Source organism: Primulina eburnea, chromosome 1 (genome assembly GCF_022965805.1).
Source record: "Primulina eburnea isolate SZY01 chromosome 1, ASM2296580v1, whole genome shotgun sequence".
NCBI lineage: Eukaryota > Viridiplantae > Streptophyta > Magnoliopsida > Lamiales > Gesneriaceae > Primulina > Primulina eburnea.
This window is the reverse complement of record NC_133101.1, coordinates 61,814,154-61,838,474: the sequence shown is the minus strand read 5'-3', so window position 1 is coordinate 61,838,474 and position 24,321 is coordinate 61,814,154. Positions and strand designations below refer to the sequence as shown.

Genomic DNA, 24,321 nt, shown 5'->3' with positions numbered 1-24,321 from the left:
CTATTATAAATCGAGTTCATTTAAGAAAAATATAAAAACAAAAAGCTATGATATCTATATAAAATAAAAAAAATTAAGTTAAAAAATTTAATTATGTGCGCTAAATACAAATACAAATACAAATAAATATAATATAAATGAATCTATTTTTCTAAAAAAAATAAATAAAGATGAAGGTTTCCATAAAAAATAAAAATAAATAGTAATAGGAGCGAGTCCATCTGTTATAGCCCATTGCCCCAAATCCGGCCCACGTCTTCTATTAAAAGACCTGGATAACAGAACGCGTGGAGGGTTAGGGCGCCCATCGGGATCGTATCTCCCCTTCGATCTCTTCGTATTTCCGCTTCGCAGGCCAAATCCGGTGATAGTTGGCGGTAAATGTTTGGTTTTCTTCTCCTTCTTTGTTTTATTTTTGTTTTTGTTTTTGTTTTAACCCACTCTGTGTGGAATTTATGCTACGCTAGCCGAAAGGATAGAATAGAAAATACAATTTGAGTTTCTGATGTGTTCAATTTGCTTTTGTAAATGTTTGAAAACTTTTTCATCCAAATTTCCTTACGAGACCTAGGGCCCCAACAAAAAAATTGGATTTGTGTGCATATAAAGCGTGGAGAATCAAAGAGAGTGGATTCAAACGAACTGGTTCCTAATTTTGCAGGGCTTCATCCAATGGGATTGTTTTCATACTCAGAGCTACGTGATGTAAGTTGTTCGTTGCTTTCTAATCCATGTGATTCGATCCTTTGGATCTTTTAGCTTTCCCGGTGAAGATGCACATGCACATGAATTGGGGAAAGACGAATTTATAGTATTCTTTTACTAGGCTATGAGTATATACAATAGTTTACACTTGAGTCTTTTACTGTATTATTATTTGACAGTTATTTGTGATCGTCTTTAATTTACACGCACACCCCATCTTTAGACATGAATGTGGGAAACTATACTTTGTTTAAATTTGTTGACAGTTATGTGATGAATATTTTGATCCAAGAAAATCTATATGCTGTGGAGATCCAAGAAAAGCTATATGCGGTGGAGGGACGACGCAGTTTCATGTCGGTGGTTTATCTCATATCAATGACAAAGCGGAAACGGCCTTAAACTTCTACAATAAGAAAAAAGTTAGAGAAATTATTTGATGTTGTTAATAGCCTTGTTTGCTTAATACTGGTAATGGTTTTGTTTGCGTATTTTTTGGTTGGTTACAGCGAAAGAATTTCGTTCTCGATAAGGTTGTCAAGGTTAACCGTGTATCTGGTGGTGCTACTTTCTACTTGACATTTTGGGCAAAGAGGGACGAAAATGATGAGCGTCGTCTTTTTCGAGGTGTTTATCGTCAGGGTGATGTATTGCTATGTGAGATCAAGGTACCATCCTCGCCATTTTATCCTTGTTCCTGGTTTATTTGAATGGTCAATGATATGTCTTGTGTTGATTGCGATGGCCGAAATTTCCTGGTTTACAATCTTGAAATAGCAATCTTCAGTGCCACTCGTGTCAGGCAAGAAATTCGAACAAGGATCGAATGACATAAAACCCCGTGTGTTCATTATGGATTTGGATTTAACTAATTTTTTAGCTCTTCAAAACAAGTGCTCGTTACTTTTGTTAATTGAACGAAAGCTCTGTGAATTTATAAATCACATGTTCAAGCAATTAACTATAAGAGATGAAACTGCAGAGAGTTGACATAGATGACAGAGCAGGAATATGTAGGTCAATACGATCTAAATATTGTTTTAAAATGTGGTGGTATTCTTGCGGCCGGGTGATTTGGCAGGGTGCTTTTGATTAAATATGTGAAGATTATCTTCGCTACGGATTGATGTTGTCTGATGCTAGAGCGAGGCTTCGCCCTAAGCATAAGTGGAGCCTGCGACCAAGTTTGAAACTAATATCACTCGCCATAATTTTGGAGTTGGGCTTGAATAGGCGAAAGAGGAATATAAATGCATCCTCAAAGGCTTACTTTTTATCTTTATTTATCCTTTTATTGGCATATGAAGTTTGGAAGTTAATCTTGTTATGCATTTTTAGGATGGCGATTGTGAAATTACGATTCCAGCTGGCCACGTAGATGGTTTACCTGGTCCATCTCCAATTGGGCCAGATCACCCTCTTTACGAACGGTACCTTGATGTGTATCTCTTTTATTCTTTTGTCATTGGATGGGAATTTATACATTCTTGCTTTAAGTATGTCTTGGTTGGAAAGTCGTACATTCTAGTAGTTACTAGGGATGCGTTGATCGCAGCTGACAATGATCTTAAAAGTTGTGTCGTGTTTGCAAATTTCAATGATGGGGATTGTGATTGTGCTGGCTAGTTATTTTACTTAGGTGGAGTGCCTCGGTAGTGCGCGAGCTCAGATGTTGGATGAATGTTTGCATGTTTAACATCTCTTTTTAAAATGAAACATGTTTATATTTTTTGGGTGTTGCCTTCTTGCATGTGTTGTCTTCTCTTATTGGTTTTTTTTTTTGGCCAAATGTACAAGGTATCTAAATGCCCCCGATGTCTGCTCTGAGGACGAGGATGATGAGGATGATACAGAAGATGAGACTTCGCCCTAAGCATAAGTGGAGCCTGCGACCAAGTTTGAAACTAATATCTTTCGCCATAATTTTGGAGTAGGGCTTGAATAGGCGAAAGAGGAATATAAATGCATCCTCAAAGGCTTACTTTTTATCTTTATTTATCTTTTTATGGGCGTATGAAGTTTGGAAGTTAATCTTGTTATCGTTTTTAGGATGGCGATTGTGAAATTACGATTCCAGCTGGCCACGTAGATGGTGTACCTGGTCCATTTGCAATTGGGACAGATGACCCTCTTTACGAATGGCACCTTGATGTGTATAATAAAGTACATGAATGCACCATGTTAATTTCTACTTCAGTGTTCTTGTAGTACTGAGTTCAAACTGGTAACGTTATTATGAAATTTGTGTTATATTATGGGCAGTGTGTTGCTTATACTTTAAACCTGTCTGAAAGTTGGCTTGGTTATGAATAAACATAATTCACTATTTTAAACAATATTATACAGTTTTAAATAGATTGTATTTATTTAATTAAAAAGTAACATTCAAGCATCATTGTACTGTAATGTCTTTTTAGTGAGGTTTTTCTTCTTCATGTCAGCAGCATCTTCTTTCACGTCTTCGAACCTGAAATTAACGATACTTTCACAGCTTCAAACTTGAAATTAACGAACGAAATATAGATCGAAAGCAACCTAAAAGTTGTCCATTCTTAATATTCTTCAAATTAATATGTCTACCACTTATTGTTAGAATTCAATTAATCATCAATTTAAGTCACGTGTTACCAAACATGTATTTCAAGATTCTTTCATATTTGAAATCTTAAATCAATATTTCAATTTCTTTCAACAAATATACTGGATATAAAGGTTGTTTTACGAACAATTGTGTTTATTTCATGTAATTTCGTCATCGAAGCAACAAAAATTATGGCTACTACAAATAATGACAATCTTCATATTTTCTTTGAGAATAAACAATGGTTGAAATCAGTACAATTAACTTTACATTGTTTGAAGTGATTATGTTAAGCATACGAATCTAATACATAAAATATAGGAAAAAAAATAAAACAAAAAATCCAATATAGAGGGAGAATACACCCAAAAAGATTCGTCACAATATATATAACCGATTAATAAAAAAATCAAAATTTTGAAAACCGTATCAATTCGAACTTTACTCTTAAATAATATTTTATATGAATATCATCCTATTATAAATCGAGTTCATTTAAGAAAAATATAAAAAACAAAAAGCTATGATATCTATATAAAATAAAAAATTTTAAGTTAAAAAATTTAATTATGTGCGCTAAATACAAATACAAATACAAATAAATATAATATAAATGAATCTATTTTTCTAAAAAAAATAAATAAAGATGAATTTAGGTTTCCATAAAAAATAAAATAAAAATAAATAGTAATAGGAGCGAGTTATGGCCCATTGCCCCAAATCCGGCCCACGTCTTCTATTAAAAGACCTGGAGAACAGAACGCGTGGAGGATTAGGGCGCCCATCGGGATCATATCTCCCCTTCGATCTCTTCGTATTTCCGCTTCGCAGGCCAAAGCCGGTGATAGTTGGCGGTAAATGTTTGGTTTTCTCCTCCTTCTTTGTTTTATTTTTGTTTTTTTTAACCCACTCTGTGTGGAATTTATGCTACGCTAGCCGAAAGGATAGAATAGAAAATACAATTTGAGTTTCTGATGTGTTCAATTTGCTTTTGTAAATGTTTGAAAACTTTTTCATCCAAATTTCCTTACGAGACCTAGGGCCCCAACAAAAAAATTGGATTTGTGTGCATATAAAGCGTGGAGAATCAAAGAGAGTGGATTCAAATTAATGGGTTCCTCATTTTGCAGGGCTTCATCCAATGGGATCGCTGTCATACTCAAGGCTACGTGATGTAAGTTGTTCGTTGCTTTCTAATCCATGTGATTCGATCCTTTGGATCTTTTAGCTTTCCCGGTGAAGATGCACATGCACATGAATTGGGGAAAGACGAATTTATAGTATTCTTTTACTAGGCTATGAGTATATACAATAGTTTACACTTGAGTGTTTTACTGTATTATTATTTGACAGTTATTTGTGATCGTCTTTAATTTACACGCACACCCCATCTTTAGACATGAATGTGGGAAACTATACTTTGTTTAAATTTGTTGACAGTTATGTGATGAATATTTTGATCCAAGAAAATCTATATGCTGTGGAGATCCAAGAAAAGCTATATGCGGTGGAGGGACGACGCAGTTTCATGTCGGTGGTTTATCTCATATCAATGACAAAGCGGAAACGGCCTTAAACTTCTACAATAAGAAAAAAGTTAGAGAAATTATTTGATGTTGTTAATAGCCTTGTTTGCTTAATACTGGTAATGGTTTTGTTTGCGTATTTTTTGGTTGGTTACAGCGAAAGAATTTCGTTCTCGATAAGGTTGTCAAGGTTAACCGTGTATCTGGTGGTGCTATTTTCTGCTTGACATTTTGGGCAAAGAGGGACGAAAATGATGAGCGCCGTCTTTTTCGAGGTGTTTATCGTCGGGGTAATGTATTGCTATGTGAGATCAAGGTACCATCCTCGCCATTTTATCATTGTTCCTGGTTTATTTGAATGTTCAATGATATGTCTTGTGTTGATGGCGATGGCCGAAATTTCCTGGTTTACAATCTTGAAATACCAATCTCCAGTGCCACTAGTGTCGGGCACGAAATTCGAACAAAGATCGAATGAAATAAAACCCCGTGTGTTCATCATGGATTTGGATTTAACTAATTTTTTAGCTCTTCAAAACAGGTGCTCGTTACTTTTGTTAATTGAACGAGAGCTCTGTGAGTTTATAAATCACATGTTCAAGCAATTAACTATAAGAGATGAAACTGCAGAGAGTTGACATAGATGACAAAGCAGGAATATGTAGGTCGATACGATCTAAATATTGTTTTAAAATGTGGTGGTATTCTTGCGGCCGGATGATTTGGCAGGGTGCTTTTGATTAAATATGTGAAGATTCTCTTCGCTACGGATTGATGTTGTCTGATGCTAGAGCGAGGCTTCGCCCTAAGCATAAGTGGAGCCTGCGACCAAGTTTGAAACTAATATCACTCGCCATAATTTTGGAGTTGGGCTTGAATAGGCGAAAGAGGAATATAAATGCATCCTCAAAGGCTTACTTTTTATCTTTATTTATCCTTTTATTGGCATATGAAGTTTGGAAGTTAATCTTGTTATGCATTTTTAGGATGGCGATTGTGAAATTACGATTCCAGCTGGCCACGTAGATGGTTTACCTGGTCCATCTCCAATTGGGACAGATCACCCTCTTTACGAATGGTACCTTGATGTGTAACTCTTTTATTCTTTTGTCATTGGATGGGAATTTATACATTCTTGCTTTAAGTATGTCTTGGTTGGAAAGTCGTACATTCTAGCTGACAATGATCTTAAAAGTTGTGTCGTGTTTGCAAATTTCAGTGATGGGGATTGTGATTGTGCTGGCTAGTTATTTTACTTAGGTGGAGTGCCTCGGTAGTGCGCGAGCTCAGATGTTGGATGAATGTTTGCATGTTTAACATCTCTTTTTAAAATGAAACATGTTTACATTTTTTTGGGTGTTGTCTTCTTGCATGTGTTGTCTTCTCTTATTGGTTTTTTTTTGGTCAAATGTACAAGGTATCTAAATGCCCCCGATGTCTGCTCTGAGGACGAGGATGATGAGGATGATTCAGAAGATGAGAAGTATTAACTCAGCTGTTCGTCATGGTGGTGGTTGGACTAACAAATTATGACTCCAAATCCCTGTGATTTTCAAGGGTCTTGATAACTTAGAAGAGTATGGAGTGAATAGCTATGCATGCGCCATGTTAATTTCTACTTCAATGTTCTTATGGTACTGAGTTCAAACTTCAAACCTTATTATGAAATTTGTGTTCTATTATAGGCAGTGTGTTGCTTATACTTTAAATCCGTCTGAAAGTTGGCTTGGCTATGAATAAACATAATTCACTATTTTAAACAATATTATATAATTTTAAATAGATTGCATCTATTTAATTAAAAACAACATTCAAGTATCATTGTTCTTTAATATCCTTTTAGTGAGGTTTTTCTTCTTCATCTGAGCAGTATCTTTTTTCACTGTCTTAAAACTTGAAATTAACGAACGAAAGATAGATTGAAAGTCAACCCAAAAGTTGTTCATTCTTAATATTATTCAAATTAATACGTTTGTCAGTTATTGTTGGAATTCAATTAATCATCAATTTAAGTCACGTGTTATCAAACATGTATTTCAAGATTTTTTCATATTTTTAATAAATTATCTTCATCCATTGTCATCTACGAAATCTTTAATCAATATTTCAATTTCCATCGACAAATATACTTGATATAAAGTTTGTTTTAAGAACAATTGCATTTATTTCATGTAATTTCGTCATAGAACCAACAAAAATTATGGCTCCTACAAATAATGACAATCTTCATTTTTTCTTTTAAAATAAACAATGGTTGAAATTGGTACAATTAACTTTAAATTGTTTGAAGTGATTATGTTGAGCATACGAAATCTAATGCATAAAACTGAGGGAAAAAAAATTAAATAAAAAATCCAATATAGGGGGAGAATACACCAAAAAAGATTCACCACAATATATATAACCAATTAAAAAAATCAAAAATTTTAACAAGTAATTAACACAATTAACTTTACATTGTTTGAAGTGATTTTATTGAGCATACGAATCTAATACATAAAACTTACGAGAAAAATAAAATAGAAAATCCAATATAGAGGGAGAATACACTCAAAAAATATTCATCACAATATATATTTAATCGATTAATTAAAAAAATCAAAATTTTTAATAAGTATATCGAGAGATTATTTTTTGTTAAATAAAATAAAATATTCGAGTTAAATAATTATATAACTCATAACATAAAAAATTTAATATAAAAAATATTTTTAAAGTTTTAATTTTAAAAATAATATTTCGATACGCTTTTGATCGGGTTTGATTTTGAGACTTTGAGTGGATCTAAATACGAGAAATAACTAGCTACTCGTTTGTCTCTACACAATAGTCATTCATTCATCTTACCAAATTGTATGTATAAAATAAAATAAAATAAAAGTAAGAGGAGAAGGAAATACAGTATATGGATTGAGACATTTGAAATCTATAATTACGAATTTATTTCATTTTTAGATAAGTTAAATCGAGGAAACTCAAATTAATATTCTGCTAATTTCTAATGTAATCACACACATCTCAATTGATTTAAAATAACTTCAATAATAGATTTGAAATTCACTATAATTATAGTATAATTGTAAGGGAAATATATAACACCTCAATTATTAGACGAATAAATTTTTTAAATAAATAAGATTGTGTTGGAATATATTTTATCGTTCCTTATTAAATTTTAAATTGTGGATGACATGTTATTTTTGTTTAATAAATAAGTAATAATGAGACTTGTAGATAAACCCTGTTAGTCTGTTCAATTATTTGGGTTCTTTAATTTCTTGGGGTTGGGCTTGGTGATACAAGAAATTTTGTTAATTTATTATTGTTTACGAGAGTGATTAATAAATAACTTTGAAGGTCTTTATGGACGTGAAAGTCTAATATTTTGGAATTGGATTTTCCTCTTGGTTTAGAACGACAACCGACATGCTAATTGTCATCTTTATATTTTATTTTTGTTTTATGTTGACGAGGAGAAGGACTTATCAGTCATGACCATTGTAGAATTTGAGAAGAGTTTTTCCACACAAGAAAATAAGATAACACTAAAGTACATTTTTCTTACCATTTATCCTAATATCTTTCTTTATTATCATGGTTGAAAATTTTTGCAATGTCCTCGCGAAATGGGTCTATCTTCTAATCGAGGGAAGAAACCCAGAAAAAAAGATTATCTTGGAAAGTAGAAAAAGGTTACAATAAACAACAAGCTCTCTTGCTAAGAGGAGGCCCTGTACATCCCGCAGAATTTGTGGTGGAGCTTGCACCAATAGAAATTCCGACTTTTATTATGACTTCAATTCTAAAGTTGTTTGCACAAAAAATAAAAGTAGATCCAATATTTTTGAAAAAGTCCAAGCCCGATAAAATAATTAAACATGAAAAGCACTAGTCTTAAGCCCATAAAGATGAATGTGTAGCTGAGTGAAAGAGCCGAGCCCAAGAGTTAGGGTCGAGCCCAGGAAAAAGCAAGCCCAAGACAAGAGTCAGGACAGAGCTCAAGAACATGAGCTTGTGGCCGAGCGTAGTTGTACCAAGAAGAAAGGTCGACCCAAGCCCATTAACTAAATGCAACTCTAGATTTGTTGTATCTCGCTAATATGGAAAATACTTGGAAATCTCTAATGATGGGGAAGAAATCCCAATAAACACGAGATAAGGCCAAATCCACTAAATCTGATAAGGGTCCCAGCAAGTTAATAAACTCATTGTGCTCCTATAAATATCAGGTATTTGTTGTGTTTTTACACATTTACTTCCTTCCGCTCTCTTGCTTTCTTAATATTATTATATTCCTTGCTTTCTGCATTCATGATCGGAGCTCTGACTTAAACATCAGAAGGTCGCGTCAGAAACATCTCAGACACCCCTAACCTTATTTTCATCTTTGCAGACCCCTTTTTACCGATCCGACCCAAATATTTGAAAATTCGAAGAAGGTAAAATTTTGGTTACATCATGTGTTTTATAAAATTGTTGTAAAATATTTATGAAAATACTTTTTAAAAAGTGTTCTCCAAATATAGTTTTTAAAGAAAAATTGAGAATTGTTTTTAGATGTTTTTAAAATGGAAGACAAAAATAAAAATCAAAACATGTTACTTTTCAAATGTTAAAATATGTTAACATAATAGTTTTCCAAACACATATTTATTTTTAAACAATTTTTAAAATATTTTATAAAAAATTACTTTTATAAATACTTGTCCAAACAGAGCCAGATGTATTATTTTTTGTGGATAAATTCATTGAAATTCATTATTATGTATAAAATATGATATGAATAATAATGAAAAAACATACTGTATAAATTAGAGTAAGTGAGACTATGTAATAAAGAATTAATGTCAAATAATTAATATTTAATAGATTTAACGACTTTCAGTGAAAAATGACAAAAAAATTAAAAAATTCAAAGCTATAGGATGAAATCTAAACTCAAATTATAAGACTACTCATAAATGGATCACATACTCCATATGCACTTTCGTTGTTAGATTTGACACCCTTCTTTAATTAAATTTTAAAAAATAAAATTTAATGAATCATATTTTGAATTAACAAAATAGTTGGCATTTTAAAAAACATCAAACAAAAGCACAAATTTCACTCCTCCATCCATTTCATTTGATTGTCTTTCTAAATAACAGAATTTATCTGACATAATAATGAACTGTTTTCCAACAGAAACAAAAACAAATCCTACCTCGAATACTAATAATAATATATATATATATATATATATATATATATATATATATATATATATATATATATATATATATTGTCTGTGAGTCGATGACGGTAAAAACTTGTGTGAGACGGTCTTACGGGTCGAATTTGTGAGAATGATCTCTTGTTTGGGTCATCTATGAAAAAATATTATTTTTTATATTAAGAGTATTACTTTTTATTGTGAATATGAATAGGGTTGTGTCACGGACAGAGCTTGCACATGGCAACAAACAGGGATAGAAATTGGCGCGCTCTGAAAGTTAAAACGAAAGGCATATTAATATATAATAATTTAAACCAAAAATATATAAAAGTGGAGAACATATACATAAAAAAGCTCTCTTTTGTGACAGCCATGAAATACCGCAAAATATGGTCCCCCTTTCCCCATTCTTCCTCCATTTTCACCTCTCCTGAATCAAACCCATCATTTATTTCTCTCTTTTTTCAATATATTATTGAATTCCTTATTCCAGACAGGTTTGACTCTGATAATTTGCATCAAGATATGATCTTTTGATCGCTGGCTCCTCGATTGCGTTGTGGGCATGTGGTTTGCTCGGATATCATCTACTATTTTGCGTCTTTTCCCTTAAACGGTGTAATGGGATCAATTAATGACGTAAAATAGGCTGTCATACGCAGGAGACAAATATGTATTTCACCAGGCTAGATGATTCGCCTATGTTTCGGCAACAGGTTATTTTCATGTCTTGTTTTCTTTTTGTATGTATCAAGTGTACTCCCCAGACATTCAAGGCTTTCCTTTAGAGCTTCAATTCTCTACATTGTGTGGGTTACTGGAGGGAGTTGTTTACTTTTTATCATTTTATTCAATGCCTATTTTTGAAGAATAATAACTTTGTGCAGAGTTACTTTGGTAACCTTTAAATCGGTTGTAATTAGAGAGCAGTGTTGTAGTGAATGAATACTGGCCGCGTTACAGTATTGGGGTTTATTAGATACACTTTGTTATAAAATGTTGAAAGTGAAATTTAATTGGGGCAATAGGCATTTTGGAAGGTTTTTTAATTTTCAAGACCAAAGTTGGAGAAAAAAGAAGAAAAGGAAAAAGTAGTATAATGGAAAATTTTAGTGGCAGTTTCTATTACATACTAGTATCTGCAGTAAGCTAGTCTCTGATTAAACTCTAAACAGTTTCTTGAGGTTCCTTCAACATGAAAATCTTATAGAACTTCCCGTCTGGGCCTGCTTGGAAAGACGGCAAGGCCGGGTTGTAGCTCGCCTTAAAGGAGAGGAGTGGTTTGGCTACCGATGACTGGCTTCTAATTAAGAATCTACAGACAAAGATTGAAAAATACCCACTGCCTTTTACTTTTGATATATAAGCTCATGTGTCTAATGGAAAATTTTAGTGTAGTTTCTATTAGAGACATGCATCCTAAGATATGGGCATGACAGTAGTCATTGATTCCTGGCTTCAGCCGATTGGGTGCAAGTGTACCATGATAATAATTATGTCATTAACTATGGTATTGATTAAAAAAAATCAGCAATATTTCTAACTATTCGTAGCACTTTTTTTTCAATAGCTCTAGAGGTTCATCTCTCTCTCTTTTTTGAACATAAAACACAAAATTGTTTCATCTCTTATATTTCATTCAAATACCCAATCTAACGTACAGAGATTGCTTATATTTTTATGTCTGAACTTTATGGACACATAGTCTTTGTTTGACCATGCAGATCCAGTTGCTGGAAGACACTGCTGAGACATTACGGGATAGAAGTCTTAAGTTTCATAAAGGATGTCGGAAGTACATGTAACTTACGAGCTATGCATTTTTTTCACATCTTTGATAATTTATACAGATAGTCTTCAGCTTATGCATCGAATTTTATTTTAACGATATCTTTTAATTATCATATGTGCATTATTTAGCACAGTTAAGCATCTTGTGCAAAAACAGTTGTTTGGGCTCTAACTTTTGTAACCTTGCGAAATTCTGGATGACTTTTGTGTTGTGTTCGTGAATATAAGTGTTGGATGCAGCTTGTGTGTCACTTATGAATATGTGGATGGATGGATAAAATTGTACTTGATATCTTAAACATCTTCTTTCCTTCTTTGCTTGACCGATTTGCTCTTTTTTGTTTCACATATTTACTCTGGGACATCGTTAACTTTGGTTCAAGTAGATCGGTTTGTTATCTTCATTTTCTAATTGACGAAATCTTGTCAAATTTAGCATATGGTCATCTGTTTCATGATTTTTTTGGGGGTAATGGAGAATTGATGAAACATGGATGGTTGTTCGGTTCTTTTTTTTTTTTGGAGTTTTGGGGGAAAATATCGGGGAAATAAAATCCATGTTCGGTTTTGAGAAAAATGAATTGTTGCCGTAGATGCTAATTTATGTAAAAAGTTATTGGATAAATTATTTTAAATTGAAAATTTAATGTTTTGAATTTATAATATAATATAACAATAGCATATTTTTTAGAAGTGAGAAAAAATTATTTAAAACTAATGATTATGTTGGGCGGATTGACGAGGTGGGAAATGGGGGAAGAGGATAAAAATAGATAATAGCGTTTGTTTTGTTTTGTTTTGGCAGATGAAAATGTGAGATTTTTTCTTCATTTCTCTGTTCTCTAACTTTTTCTATCATGTAATAAATATTCAATTACATGCTGTTCTGCAAAACTTTTCCTTTATTGTTACTAGCCCTTTTTTATTGGATACATAGAGACGGACTTGGAGAAGCATATGATATGGACATTGCTTTCGCAAGCTCCCTTGAAAGTTTTTCTGGAGGACATAACGATCCAATATCGGTATCATTTGGAGGTATATTTTTAATTTTTTAAATACAGATACTCTTCCATGCTCATGAATGGAAATCAGGAGGCAAAGTTCGTCAACTACGCACATTTCTCAATCTTCCTCACTAAAAAAGTAAGAAGAGATAAAATAAGGCAGTGACAGAGAGTTGGATTTGCTAGTTGTTTTTGTTTCTTATTCTTGCACAAATTTTTGTCTTTAAGAAGAAGAAATCTATAGCAGGAATGTTTTGGCTGGATTTGACTGGCTTGCCAGACAGAGGACAGCAACGGATTAATCAATATTGTGCTCAACGAAACTTCAAGTCAAAGTTTTTGAGTTGTGATTTCTGATTTCGGTCGGGCTAGGCATCATAATAAGAGGCCTTATGTGCCGAAGCTGAATTGGTAGCTATAGATTTATTTATACAATAACTAAGCCATCTGATCACTTTAGTGGCTAAACATGGACATCTCTGAACTGCTAAGATTCGACTATGAGAAGATCCTAGAAAAAAAATCTAATGGCACAACATTTAACCCATAAAATATGTCATAAATAATTGTTGTGTATTCTTTGTTATTAATTCTGTATATTCAAGTCTTGGCGATGTTGGTTTAAGTTTAGTTATATTTCAGGCCCAGATATGGAAAAATTTGCAATTGCACTCAGAGAAATTGGAACTTACAAGGAAATTCTTCGGTCACAGGTGGAAACTTTTCTCTTTCTTACGTTATTATAGCTCATGCTGTTGGTAAACAATATAGCGCAATAGCTGGATAACTTGGTGATTTACTACTAATATGCTCTGTCAAAATCCCAGGATATGTGATATATGCATGCTTATTGAAAAAATGGGTGTCGGGTGAGCATTGATAGGGGCTGATGAGTTTAGGCTAATTTGTTAAGAAGGAAAAGTCCAAGGCACCTTGGAATCAAGAATCACAGATCAAATATAGGAGACCACGTTAGTTCTTCGTAGAAGGAACTGATTCTAGTCTTATCCCCTTCATATATTATGTTTTTCCAAAAAAATTTGATGTTCTCATGTTTACTTTAATGCCCAAGGAGTTTCTAGAATTATGCTCCGTATTAATCATTTGCGAGGTTTCTAGGCTTCAAGTTTACATGTTAATCGACTTCCACTGCCAATTTGAGTTGTAATCTCTCGAAGTTGTACTTCGGATGGCTACATGTTTGGCGAACAATGAAGGCTTTACAACCCCATGATTTGGACCTATGGTAGTCTGCAGGCCATACTTTATACCATCACTAGAAATCAGAAGCAATATTTTGTCATAAGTGTGCTTATCTTCCCCTTTTATGATCCATATCTTAAACTTCTTGGAGAGACTGTAGCATTCTTCAGTGTTTCTTGAATTTGGTTCTTGTCCCCTACAGTTACTCTTAGTCACCCATCGATGTTATTGATAAGTGGAAATATAATGGTTTTTAGACTTGTGAGCAGGAATCTTTGAATAAATAGTGGGTAATGATAGAAATCTTATGGGGCCTCAATGTAATCATTGTCCTCTGAGCTTGTATCGTCCCTGTGAACTTTCCTTATCAAGATATTTGGCTCTGAAAATATCTTTTTGATATTAAGTATGTGAAACGACTTCTATCTTTTTGTGGCTTCTTGCTGACATTCTTCACTTGTCCCTTTTAGGTAGAGCACGTGCTGAATGACAAACTTATGTACTTTGCTAATGTTGATCTTCAAGATGTCAAGGTATGCCCTATTTCACAATTGTGTTACACATATTTTATGTTTTGCTGGTCCGTACATTTTATTGGTGGGCCCTGATTTTAGGACAGCATTAATCACTAGAAAACATCATCGTACTAATGCATTTTCAGTTTATTGTCATGTGAGTTTAGATTGCAAGCGTGCATTGTCCAGCAACTACTAAATTATGCTAAGATACACAATTAGATATAAGCTAATGACTAGTATCCAGGCGATGGGGTGTAGTAAAAGCTATGGATGAAGAACACGACGGATCATCCTAAGAAATAAAAATACAGTGATTCTATGTGAAAACTCAGGCACATATTTTTATAAATGCTTTTTGATGGATAAGTCATTATTACTCTTCAACTGTCATGAACTAGCAGCAAAGTTGAATTTTTACATATTTGCTTAGTTTCAAACAATAGATTAGATATGTGCTTGGTCGAACCTGGGATATTGTACATACCATCTGTAGCTCTTCCTTTTTTAACCTGACCTTTTCGTGGACCATCTGTCGAAGAAAATGAAGATTTTGTACTGAGCTCAAGGATGTTAATTTCAGCTGTATCAAAATTTGGGAGGATGTGGCTACCTACATCTACACCTCTGTCATGCACCTAAAAAATTTCTACTATTTTGGCAGTTTTCCCCACCTCTCACGTAATTCCTAGGAATTTTGTATCTTACATTGTTGTTATTTGATCAAACACAGGAAGCCCGCAAGCGCTTTGACAAAGCCAATGCAATTTATGACCAGGTGTGGATCGAGTCATTATTTCTGAAGTCAATATTAAAACTTTAAGTGTGATTTTTCTCCAAATTTGATGTTTGGTGTCTTTTAATTATCCTTAATTTTTTGTTACTTGATTAGCATGAAGTGGGCGGTGTGGGGGGCCTAAGTTGTGCTAAAGATACAAGCATAAAAGATACAAGAATACTATATCAAGGATTTGAATATGTAGGATATATGAGTAACTCAGATGAATGACAGAAACACCTGCAGGGTGGCTATGGTGTCTCAGAAGCGAAAATGTCCAAATGGAATTACCTCAAATGCACATTGTGTCGTAGATTTATTATTTGCAAAATAGGGAAGGGACGACATACTGCACTGTAGATGAGCGTCAAAACAGAAGAACAACTATCACTTACTTATCCAAAACTCTTTCTGATTGAAGTCATCTCCATTCCTTAGTCCTTCCATTATTGCCTTTTTACTTTTCCATCAAAAGGTGAGTAAACAAGGAAGACTCGAAGTGATTGCATTGATAGGAGACGTTTATATGGGGCAGATAAATTAAACCTTGACAATTCTACATAACAGAAGGTCTTGTTTTGTTGTGAACTTGGAGTTGATATTGATTTTATGGTATTCTCTTTTCTCACCGAATTTAACACTTTATGTGCAAGTTCATAAGAGTGATTACAAGGATCAACTTAATAATTAAAATTCCTCAATAAAAGATAGGAACAGCTACTTATCCTTTGTAGGGAACGATACAAAGGAAGATAGTGAATATCTCTCTGTTAGTACCATTTGGGTGTTGTTTCGCTCGGTAGAAATTAAATCCAGCATAAACTGCTTCCCTTTTATATCTGGACAGTGAAATGGTATGCTTCGCTCTATGCAACTATTGTAAGATAGACTTGAATAAAATCCAACCATCCTTTAGCAGTCTAGTTCCTACATATTTGAAACAAGAAAAAAACAGTGTTGGTTTGTTTCACTTCTGTGACATAGACTGGTACTTGATATACTGGAATGTCTATCCCTGTCATGTTTCAGGTTCGTGAAAAGTTTTTATCGCTCAGGAAAAGTTCAAGGATAGACATAGCTACTGCCCTAGAGGAGGTATCTGACCATGAATACCTATCTAATTCAGTATCACTTTATTCCTGTGGCTGTAACTATCAGATAGTTGCCATGGGTTACCATAATCTGTTGAATTCTAATTTATCAAGATTTTCCAGGAACTCCACAATGCAAGATCAACTTTTGAACAAACGCGCTTCAATCTGGTTTGATAATCTCTTCCAAGTCATCTAGTTTCAAATTTTCTATATCACACAGCAATGCTGAAGGATTCAGTTGGGAAGGGGAAGATTTTGAGCACCCTGCTTTCTCCTTTTCAAATTCAGGTCCGTGCCCTCTCAGCTGTAGAAGCAAAGAAGAGGTTTGAATTTTTAGAGGCTGTTGGTGGTACAATGGATGCTCATCTTCGTTACTTTAAACAGGTTTGTGGCATAATGAGAAATTGTCATTGCTCATGGTGTGCATTGTTGTTTGTTTACTTATTCTGAAGTTCCTCTCTATGCTAGGGGTACGAACTGTTGCACCAAATGGAGCCTTATATTAATCAGGTGTATTTTGTATCACTGTTTCTCAGTTGTACCCTCATTTCTCTATATCTTTTCTTATTTTTCGTGTGTAGATTGTACTTTTCTTTTAAAAAGAATAGATTTGCAGTTGATTTACCCAATATATGGGAAAAATTAAAGAAAGATGATTGTTCTCAGGGAAAAAGCAACAGCAATGCCTATCTGAATTTTTTGATTTCCTTTAGATTCTTTGTACAAAGGAATTTCTTAATTTGATATTGAACAACTAGCAGTAGAAAGTATTGAAATGGCAAGTGAAAATAAGTATGACAAGGAATGGTCCTGCCATGATAACGGAATAGGAACTAGCATGAATTCAGAATTAAATGATTATATACTAGATGATGCAGTTTATTTTTCCCCGCAAAGGACAATTTGTACTCCAGCAGATAGTTTTTCCCTTAAAATGAGGATGGGTTAAGAAAATTTAATTTTTTTTATCAAGCCTGGTTTGGAGGCTTTATGGTAAATATTTCAGATCTTCCTCATCAAGATTATATTTGGGGAGGATAGTCCGTTAAATTATTACACAACCTTTTGGTTTTGGCAGCAATTATTCATCCTCTACAATGAAGTTATTTGCAGTGATTGAAATTGTTGACTGATGTAGTTACTCAAAGCTATGACAAATGCCTCTTGATTTGAGTTGATTTGCATATATAGATAATTGTTATCCAAGTATATGATTTAGTGTTCACGGTTTAGGAATTTTTTTTCGATTTGTGGTACTCTTAGCTGCTCCTTTATATAATGTTTTCATCTCAACATGCACCCGCTCTTTGTTCATTTTGCTACTATACTACAGGTATTGGCTTATGCCCAACAAGCAAGACAAAATTCTAACTATGAGCAAGCAGCACTCAATGATCGTATGCAAGAATATCAAAGACAAGTTGATCAAGAAAACAGACGGTCTTTTAGTGGATCTTATGGTCCCACAAGTACGGATGGTATACAGTCTTTTTCCAGAAACTCCCATAAAATGATAGATGCAGTGATGCGCTCTGCTTCTGAGGGAAAGGTTGTTTTCTGATACTGCCTTTGCATTTCTAATATTCTCTTTCTAGACTTCTATTTCTTTTAGAGATGTCATTTCTGTAACTAAGACTTCAATAGTGTAGGTACAAACCATTAAACAAGGATATCTCTCGAAACGATCCTCCAATTTGAGAGGCGATTGGAAGAGAAGATTTTTTGTTCTTGACAGCCGGGGAAGGCTATTCTATTATCGCAAACAATGGAGCAGGCCAACTGTGAGTCATGGAATAACAAACTCACTGTGCCCTGCATGTTGTTTCAGTTTTATGATACTTTTTGCTAACTTGATCATTTGGCACTCAGTTTCAGGGTTCTAACGGTCCTATTCCCATACATAGAAGTTCTCCCTCTGAACCTGGTTCTGGACTGTTAAGCCGGTGGCTTTCATCTCATTACCATGGTGGTGTGCATGATGAAAAATCTGTTGCACGTCACACGGTGAACCTGCTGACATCAACAATAAAAGTTGACGCAGAGCAATCTGATCTAAGATTTTGCTTCAGGATTATTTCCCCGACAAAAAATTACACTTTACAGGTTGACTTTTTTGCATCAGATAGAATTTTTGATTTTATCTCTTTCACAAAAACTCTAAAGTGGCCGATATGTCCGAGGTTTAGTTTCTGTGCTGCACATGCTTTTCAACAGTATATATCTCCGTGGACGTAAGGATATGATAATTGGCAATTCCTTGTTTGATACAGGCAGAAAATGCAGCAGACCAAATGGACTGGATTGAAAACATAACTGGAGTTATTACTTCTTTGCTGAGTTCACAGACTCCTGAGAGGGTAAACAAATTGTGATTGAATGGGCAGTTTCTTTCATTTGTATTCTCATTGTTGTAATCATAATTCATTTGTATCTCAGCATTTCTGTTGTAGTCCAGTTAGTGAAAGCAGTCCCATTGGAAGTCCTGACCATGATGTGAGGACCATTGAAGAATATGCATCGGAAAAGGATCTTTCATCACGAAATATTATGCGAGTATCCAAAAGTTCAGTCCAAATACCCAGCAGCTCAAAAAATGAAAAGCCAGTCAATGCTTTGAAAAAGTTGCCTGGAAATGATAAATGTGCCGATTGTGGTGCACCTGAACCAGATTGGGCTTCCTTGAATCTTGGCATTCTTATATGTATTGAATGCTCTGGCGTTCATCGCAATCTTGGTGTGCATATATCCAAGGCAAGTTGACATAGCTTCCTTATTGTGCCTAAATAATTTTGTCCACGGATTCAATTATTTTCTATTTTGATGTCGATGTAAATCCAAGGGAGTGTTTGATTTCTACCGAGGATGTTAATCATGAGCCAAAAAATATTTGACATCTATACACTCATCTCATGGCTTTCCAAACTTTTAATGCAGGTAAGATCATTAACTCTTGATGTGAAAGTTTGGGAACCTTCTGTCATTACTTTGTTTCAAGCACTTGGCAACGTCTTTGTCAACTCAATATGGGAGGGATTGTTGCAAGCAAGTAGAACTGTTCAGGCAGATGAAATACCAAGAAGGTAAAGTTTACCGGAATCAACATTATTGTCATGTTCTTCATATTTGTTTATAACGAGTATGATATTTATACCACAGGTCTCTTGAATCTGACAAACACAAAAAGTTTTATAGCAAACCAAAGCATAGCGATCATATATCAGTGAAAGAGAAGTTCATTCAAGCAAAGGTATCACCTCATTTGATTAATATTCAGTTTCTTTTTTTTTTGTGTTTTTGCTTTCAATCCTCTTAGGAATAGTGATGCCTGAGCAGTAATCGATAGATAAATATGGCAATCTCTATATATCTTCAGAATTTAAGCAGCTTAGAAGGCATAGTGATATGACACAAACTACTATGGACGAGAAAACTTTTTTCCAAGGAATGTGTGGAGCGAGCGATTGCCCTTTGATCGAGACCTTAAAGCTTTTCTTTCTGGAAATGGCATTAAATGCCAAACTTCCTGCCTTTGTTTTCAATGACTTTTTAACATTCAGATTTCCATGGGACTTATTTCACATAGGAAGTAGTGCAATCATTTTTCTCAATAAGCTAAGCCAGTCCTAAAATAGAGTGGAAGGATGAGCACTATCAGCCATAATAGATATTAGTAGTTGTCCATTATCCTAGTAGCAACCGTTTCTTGCGAAGACCACAACTTTTCAGTCTTTTAAATGTTCAAACTTATGTTTATTCTGGCTTTTTGTGCGCGAAAGCTGAATTGTTACATTTCCATCAATCATTTATGTGCAAACATACTTGCACAAACTTTCATTTCTCCAGTGCCACCAAAAAGGTTTTCTCTAGCAATGTATAACTTGTGTTAGGTTCGCAGAAAACAAAAAGGCATAAGTTTATGGTTGAAATTCTTTAGCTAAGCCTGTGGAATTTAACGTATTTGTGGTGTTCAATGGTCATTTCAAAAATGTATCTGTAGACTTTGATACAACTGACTTCCTAGAGATTGGGATTGCACTAAACTTAATATATCATGAACTTTATGTTATAGTCCTAGAATTTACAGATAGCCCTAGTAGTACTATATTTGATTTGTTTCTAGTTGTGTGTTAATCCTTGCAAAGTAAAATGATAACATAACATGGTTGCCGTTTATTTTATAATTAACTAAGATCAAGAACTCACTAGAAATATTAATCATGATCAAGAATTCACTGGAAATATTAATCATCGGTTGCTGAAATATTGAACATGGAAGAAGGTGGTGGTATAAGAAGGCTATATATAGTTCTCGAATTAATTTTTATGTTTCATATCTAACCTAAAGCATAGTGCCTCTTTGATTGCAGTATGTAGAAAAGCGTTACATTCACAAGGTAAAGGACAGCCAGCGTCTTCTTTCAGTTGCCGAACAGTTGTGGGGCGGTGTACGTGCTAATGACAAGAAAGCAGTATACCACCTTATTGTCGCATGGGAAGCAGATGTCAATTCAATTCATGGTCAGGCCTCACCCCTTACATCTTTAGCCAATGTAATGAGATTACATGAGCATACAAATCCAGATCAGAATTTTCGTGCTGTAGATGATGGTACTTCAAGATCTCCAGAACCACAAGTAGAAGATGAAAACAGATTCATTGATGATCTTTTTTATGGATTTTCCTTGCTTCATCTTGCCTGTCAAACTGCCGATATTGGCATGGTAGAACTGCTCCTGCAGCACGGGGCAAACATAAATGCTTGTGATCTAAGAGCTCATACTCCACTGCATCATAGTATTATTAGGGGAAGAATTGGAATCGCAAAACTGCTGCTTGCCAGGTGATATGCTTTGCGTTCTCTGCTATGTTGTGTGCGTGTGTGTGTGTGTGTGTGTGTGTGTGATCTATGAAACAATAATTTGAAGGGAATGACAATATGCAGTTTCCATGCAAACCAAAAAATTCTTTTGTAGTTGAGTTTCACAAATTCCCTCATTCCAAAACTTAAGGTTATGACTTATGACTGCTGCTGCTATTTTGATTTTATGTACAGAAATAGAACCTTTTGCTGAGTTTCTAGTCCACACCGTGGTAATTGTGTAGATAATACTTTAGGAAGGTGTGATGTTATTTGTAGAATTCAAAATGATCAGCACTATGACAAACACTAGTGCTCACAGTTGAGTGCTACCTGACTTTTAATACAACTTCGATCTAGCATGATGAACGTTGGAGCCTTGGAAGATCTTGGTTTGGGATTTCTTTGTTGAGATCATATTATAGGGTAGGGTTGTCTGGATTAATTATGTGAAATTTTCTTTTCTCCTAGTTTTTATATTGACTTTTTAACATGTGATTCCAACAGGAATCTGGGACATTCTCGGTTTAAGATTGTTTTGAGCTCATAATCTCTCTAACTATGGTGCATTTTCCTTTTCTGCAGGGGAGCAAATCCTGAAGCTGTTGACAAAGAAGGTAAAACTCCTTTTCAGCTCATTGCAGAATCGGCCCTCGATGATGTTGAGCTTCTCGCTTTCTTAAAACATGCAAATAGATAGCATTGTTTGTTATATTTATGTTAGCAAGAAAATCCAATCCAAAAATATCGGGGATGGTTTGTTGTAGCTTTGCTTGCCATCTTTCTGGATTGAGATGTTGAGCAGCTAATTATTTTTCTCCTCGAAGATGCATGGAGGAGGAGTATGTTTTTTTTTTTTTAATCTTGTTACCAGGATATACAATATTGCTTTTTCCCCCGTAAATACAGGATTGTAATTTTTACCATCGATGTTATGTTGATGTAACGAGGAAGACCCGGGCCATTTACTCATTTAGTAATATGTGCCCTGTTTTGAGTTACTTGATGCTTGAAGATGTCGCAGATATTTTGAATAGGAAGTTTTGTAATCTAAATACTTGCAATTCTTCCCCAAGTTTTCTTGCTATTTTCCCCCAACCTCATTTTCAAATGCCCATCAATGAAAGAAACGATCATCAAGTATTACACCAAAAAACATCGCATTCTTTGCTATATTTCGATTACCACTAAGAAAGTACATGTGTGTTACACGGTGTTGATAAACGATCGAAACATAATTATGAAATTTAGATATTGTCTAAAATTATTTTAATAACATTATGTTTAAGAGTATTTATCAATCTAAACAGATCAAAACACAATAGATAAAATAGCGGTGAACAAAATAAATAAAATAGCATCTTGACCATAAACATATATGTTCACTTGTTCATATGACAAACTTTTAAATCAACGTGATTATGACATAATAACAATTTTATCAGACCAAAAAAGATTTTTTTCATCCAAATATCGTTCATAAAATAAAACAACAAAAATAAATTAATAGAATAATGAATTTTATTATGGCTCACACCACAATGTATTTAAATGAAGCACACAAAATTATAAGCGATAATAAAAAAAAATCTTTTAATTAACTAAAATTAGCATATTGTTGTTAAAATAAAACCACTAAAATTGTTATCAAGTTTAATTCAATTGTGTTTTTGCTAGCTTTTAATCAATAATAGATTTTGTATACTTTCTATATTTGGTTTTTAGAATTACATATTTAGATAATTAATTTTGTATCAGAATAAATATTTTCCTGTTGATACTTTTAACTAAATTTCATTAAAAAAATTCTACATGCAAAATGCTTCATAAAACATAAATTTACATCTTATAGCTTCCGAGCAATGACCGTAAACCAAACATAGAAATCGCTTCCTCTAACATCCATTATAAGGAGAACATCGTCTTGATTTGATGGTCAGACAAAACAACCTTATTTTCTTGATCAACTGTTTCTGGTACATCCACAGAGTATAGCTTCCTTGCGAGAATAATGGCATCATTTTCTAACTGTGCATGGGCCTTCAAGTTGGGCTAACCTTCCCGTAAAGCCATATTTGTATTGGACCTAAGCTCTTTTGGTAGTTTTATTTATTATTATTATTATTATTTTATTTTTAACTTTCGGTTAATTTTTAAACAATTGTCGAATACTATTAAGTCTGTTCTACGATATACCGAGAGTGTTACTCCATATATATTTTTGTATATGATGATCATTTGAATTCAAAACAAAAATATATGGGATCCACCAGATAATCACTTGATCGTATTTTATAAAAATACATATGAATTAAAACTCTCGATACAGTATAGAGTTCGAGATCTTATATCCAACACTGAACAAGTCAATTTTTGGACAATATTCATGCATCAAGGCCTATAGAAAAGAGAATGAACAGGCATATGTGGTAATTTGTATAATTTATAACCTATTAGTATATATAATACAAGAACACCCTAGAGAAACTAATTAGTTATACGGAGTCATTGTATAATTTTGGATTTTCTAAAAACATATTTTATCTTATTAAAATAACTACATGGTGTTATAACGATATTTTTATTTATATTTTATTTTATCTTCTATCATTTCAATTTCAAAATTTTATAATTTTTATTTTAATTTTTTTTAAAAAAATTACTTCATTCTTTATTATTTTTTAGAGTAGGTCTCTTGTGAGACGGTCTTACGAATCTTTATCTGTGAGACGGTCTCACGAATCTTTATCTGTGAGACGGGTCAATCCTACCGATATTTACAATAAAAAGTAATACTCTTAGGATAAAAAGTAATATTTTTTCATTGATGACCTAAATAAGAAATCTGTCTCGCAAAATACGACCCGTGAGACGGTCTAACACAAATTTTTCCGTTTTTTTAAGAGAATATTTATTAATGGAATTGAAGCCATATTTTAGCCGTGCCAATAATATTTCAAAAACCACCAAGTTCTATGCATTTATTGCCTAAATAAATTGCAACTCTGTAATCTACCTATTATTATTATTATTATTATTATTATT

At 33.7% G+C, this 24,321-nt stretch overlaps 3 protein-coding genes across 5 annotated transcripts; all 3 read left to right on the top strand.

Moving 5' to 3' along the window:
* Window positions 1–238: 238 nt before the first annotated feature.
* On the top strand, window positions 239–2,960 carry LOC140838166 (uncharacterized). The gene is made up of 6 exons (XM_073204282.1): window positions 239–377; window positions 662–705; window positions 972–1,127; window positions 1,215–1,373; window positions 2,044–2,135; window positions 2,503–2,960. Exons 2-6 carry the CDS (start codon window positions 673–675, stop codon window positions 2,576–2,578), a joined length of 516 nt encoding a protein of 171 aa, XP_073060383.1. The 5' UTR covers window positions 239–377; window positions 662–672; the 3' UTR covers window positions 2,579–2,960.
* Window positions 2,961–3,989: 1,029 nt separating this feature from the next.
* LOC140809287 (uncharacterized) lies at window positions 3,990–6,494 on the top strand. Its single transcript, XM_073166870.1, has 6 exons — window positions 3,990–4,140; window positions 4,417–4,460; window positions 4,727–4,882; window positions 4,970–5,128; window positions 5,799–5,890; window positions 6,230–6,494. The coding sequence occupies exons 1-6, from the start codon at window positions 3,990–3,992 to the stop codon at window positions 6,300–6,302; spliced, it is 675 nt and encodes a 224-aa protein (XP_073022971.1). The 3' UTR covers window positions 6,303–6,494.
* A 3,885-nt stretch (window positions 6,495–10,379) lies between these two features.
* On the top strand, window positions 10,380–22,277 carry LOC140838104 (ADP-ribosylation factor GTPase-activating protein AGD3-like). Of its 3 annotated transcripts, XM_073204196.1 has the most exons (20): window positions 10,385–10,746; window positions 11,755–11,831; window positions 12,759–12,859; window positions 13,471–13,541; window positions 14,502–14,564; window positions 15,280–15,324; window positions 16,354–16,419; window positions 16,539–16,586; window positions 16,707–16,802; window positions 16,887–16,928; window positions 17,752–17,967; window positions 18,068–18,199; window positions 18,288–18,521; window positions 18,689–18,775; window positions 18,855–19,169; window positions 19,353–19,498; window positions 19,575–19,665; window positions 20,786–20,936; window positions 21,021–21,258; window positions 21,862–22,277. In XM_073204196.1, the coding sequence occupies exons 1-20, from the start codon at window positions 10,702–10,704 to the stop codon at window positions 21,974–21,976; spliced, it is 2,379 nt and encodes a 792-aa protein (XP_073060297.1). In that variant the 5' UTR covers window positions 10,385–10,701; the 3' UTR covers window positions 21,977–22,277. The 3 variants fall into 3 exon arrangements, with proteins under 3 accessions (XP_073060293.1, XP_073060290.1, XP_073060297.1); XM_073204192.1 differs by having other exon boundaries at window positions 10,380–10,746; window positions 18,294–18,521; window positions 20,786–21,258; XM_073204189.1 differs by having other exon boundaries at window positions 10,381–10,746; window positions 20,786–21,258.
* Window positions 22,278–24,321: the final 2,044 nt, after the last annotated feature.

Coding starts and splice junctions, on each gene's coding strand:
- LOC140838166 (XM_073204282.1), top strand. CDS start 673: ATGGGATTGTTTTCATACTCAGAGCTACGTGAT. Junction 706..971: donor CATACTCAGAGCTACGTGAT/GTAAGTTGTTCG, acceptor ATTTGTTGACAG/TTATGTGATGAATATTTTGA. Junction 2,136..2,502: donor GATCACCCTCTTTACGAACG/GTACCTTGATGT, acceptor CAAATGTACAAG/GTATCTAAATGCCCCCGATG.
- LOC140809287 (XM_073166870.1), top strand. CDS start 3,990: ATGGCCCATTGCCCCAAATCCGGCCCACGTCTTCTATTAAAAGACCTG. Junction 4,461..4,726: donor CATACTCAAGGCTACGTGAT/GTAAGTTGTTCG, acceptor ATTTGTTGACAG/TTATGTGATGAATATTTTGA. Junction 5,891..6,229: donor GATCACCCTCTTTACGAATG/GTACCTTGATGT, acceptor CAAATGTACAAG/GTATCTAAATGCCCCCGATG.
- LOC140838104 (XM_073204189.1), top strand. CDS start 10,702: ATGTATTTCACCAGGCTAGATGATTCGCCTATGTTTCGGCAACAG. Junction 16,587..16,706: donor AACAAACGCGCTTCAATCTG/GTTTGATAATCT, acceptor TTTCAAATTCAG/GTCCGTGCCCTCTCAGCTGT. Junction 16,929..17,751: donor TGGAGCCTTATATTAATCAG/GTGTATTTTGTA, acceptor ACTATACTACAG/GTATTGGCTTATGCCCAACA.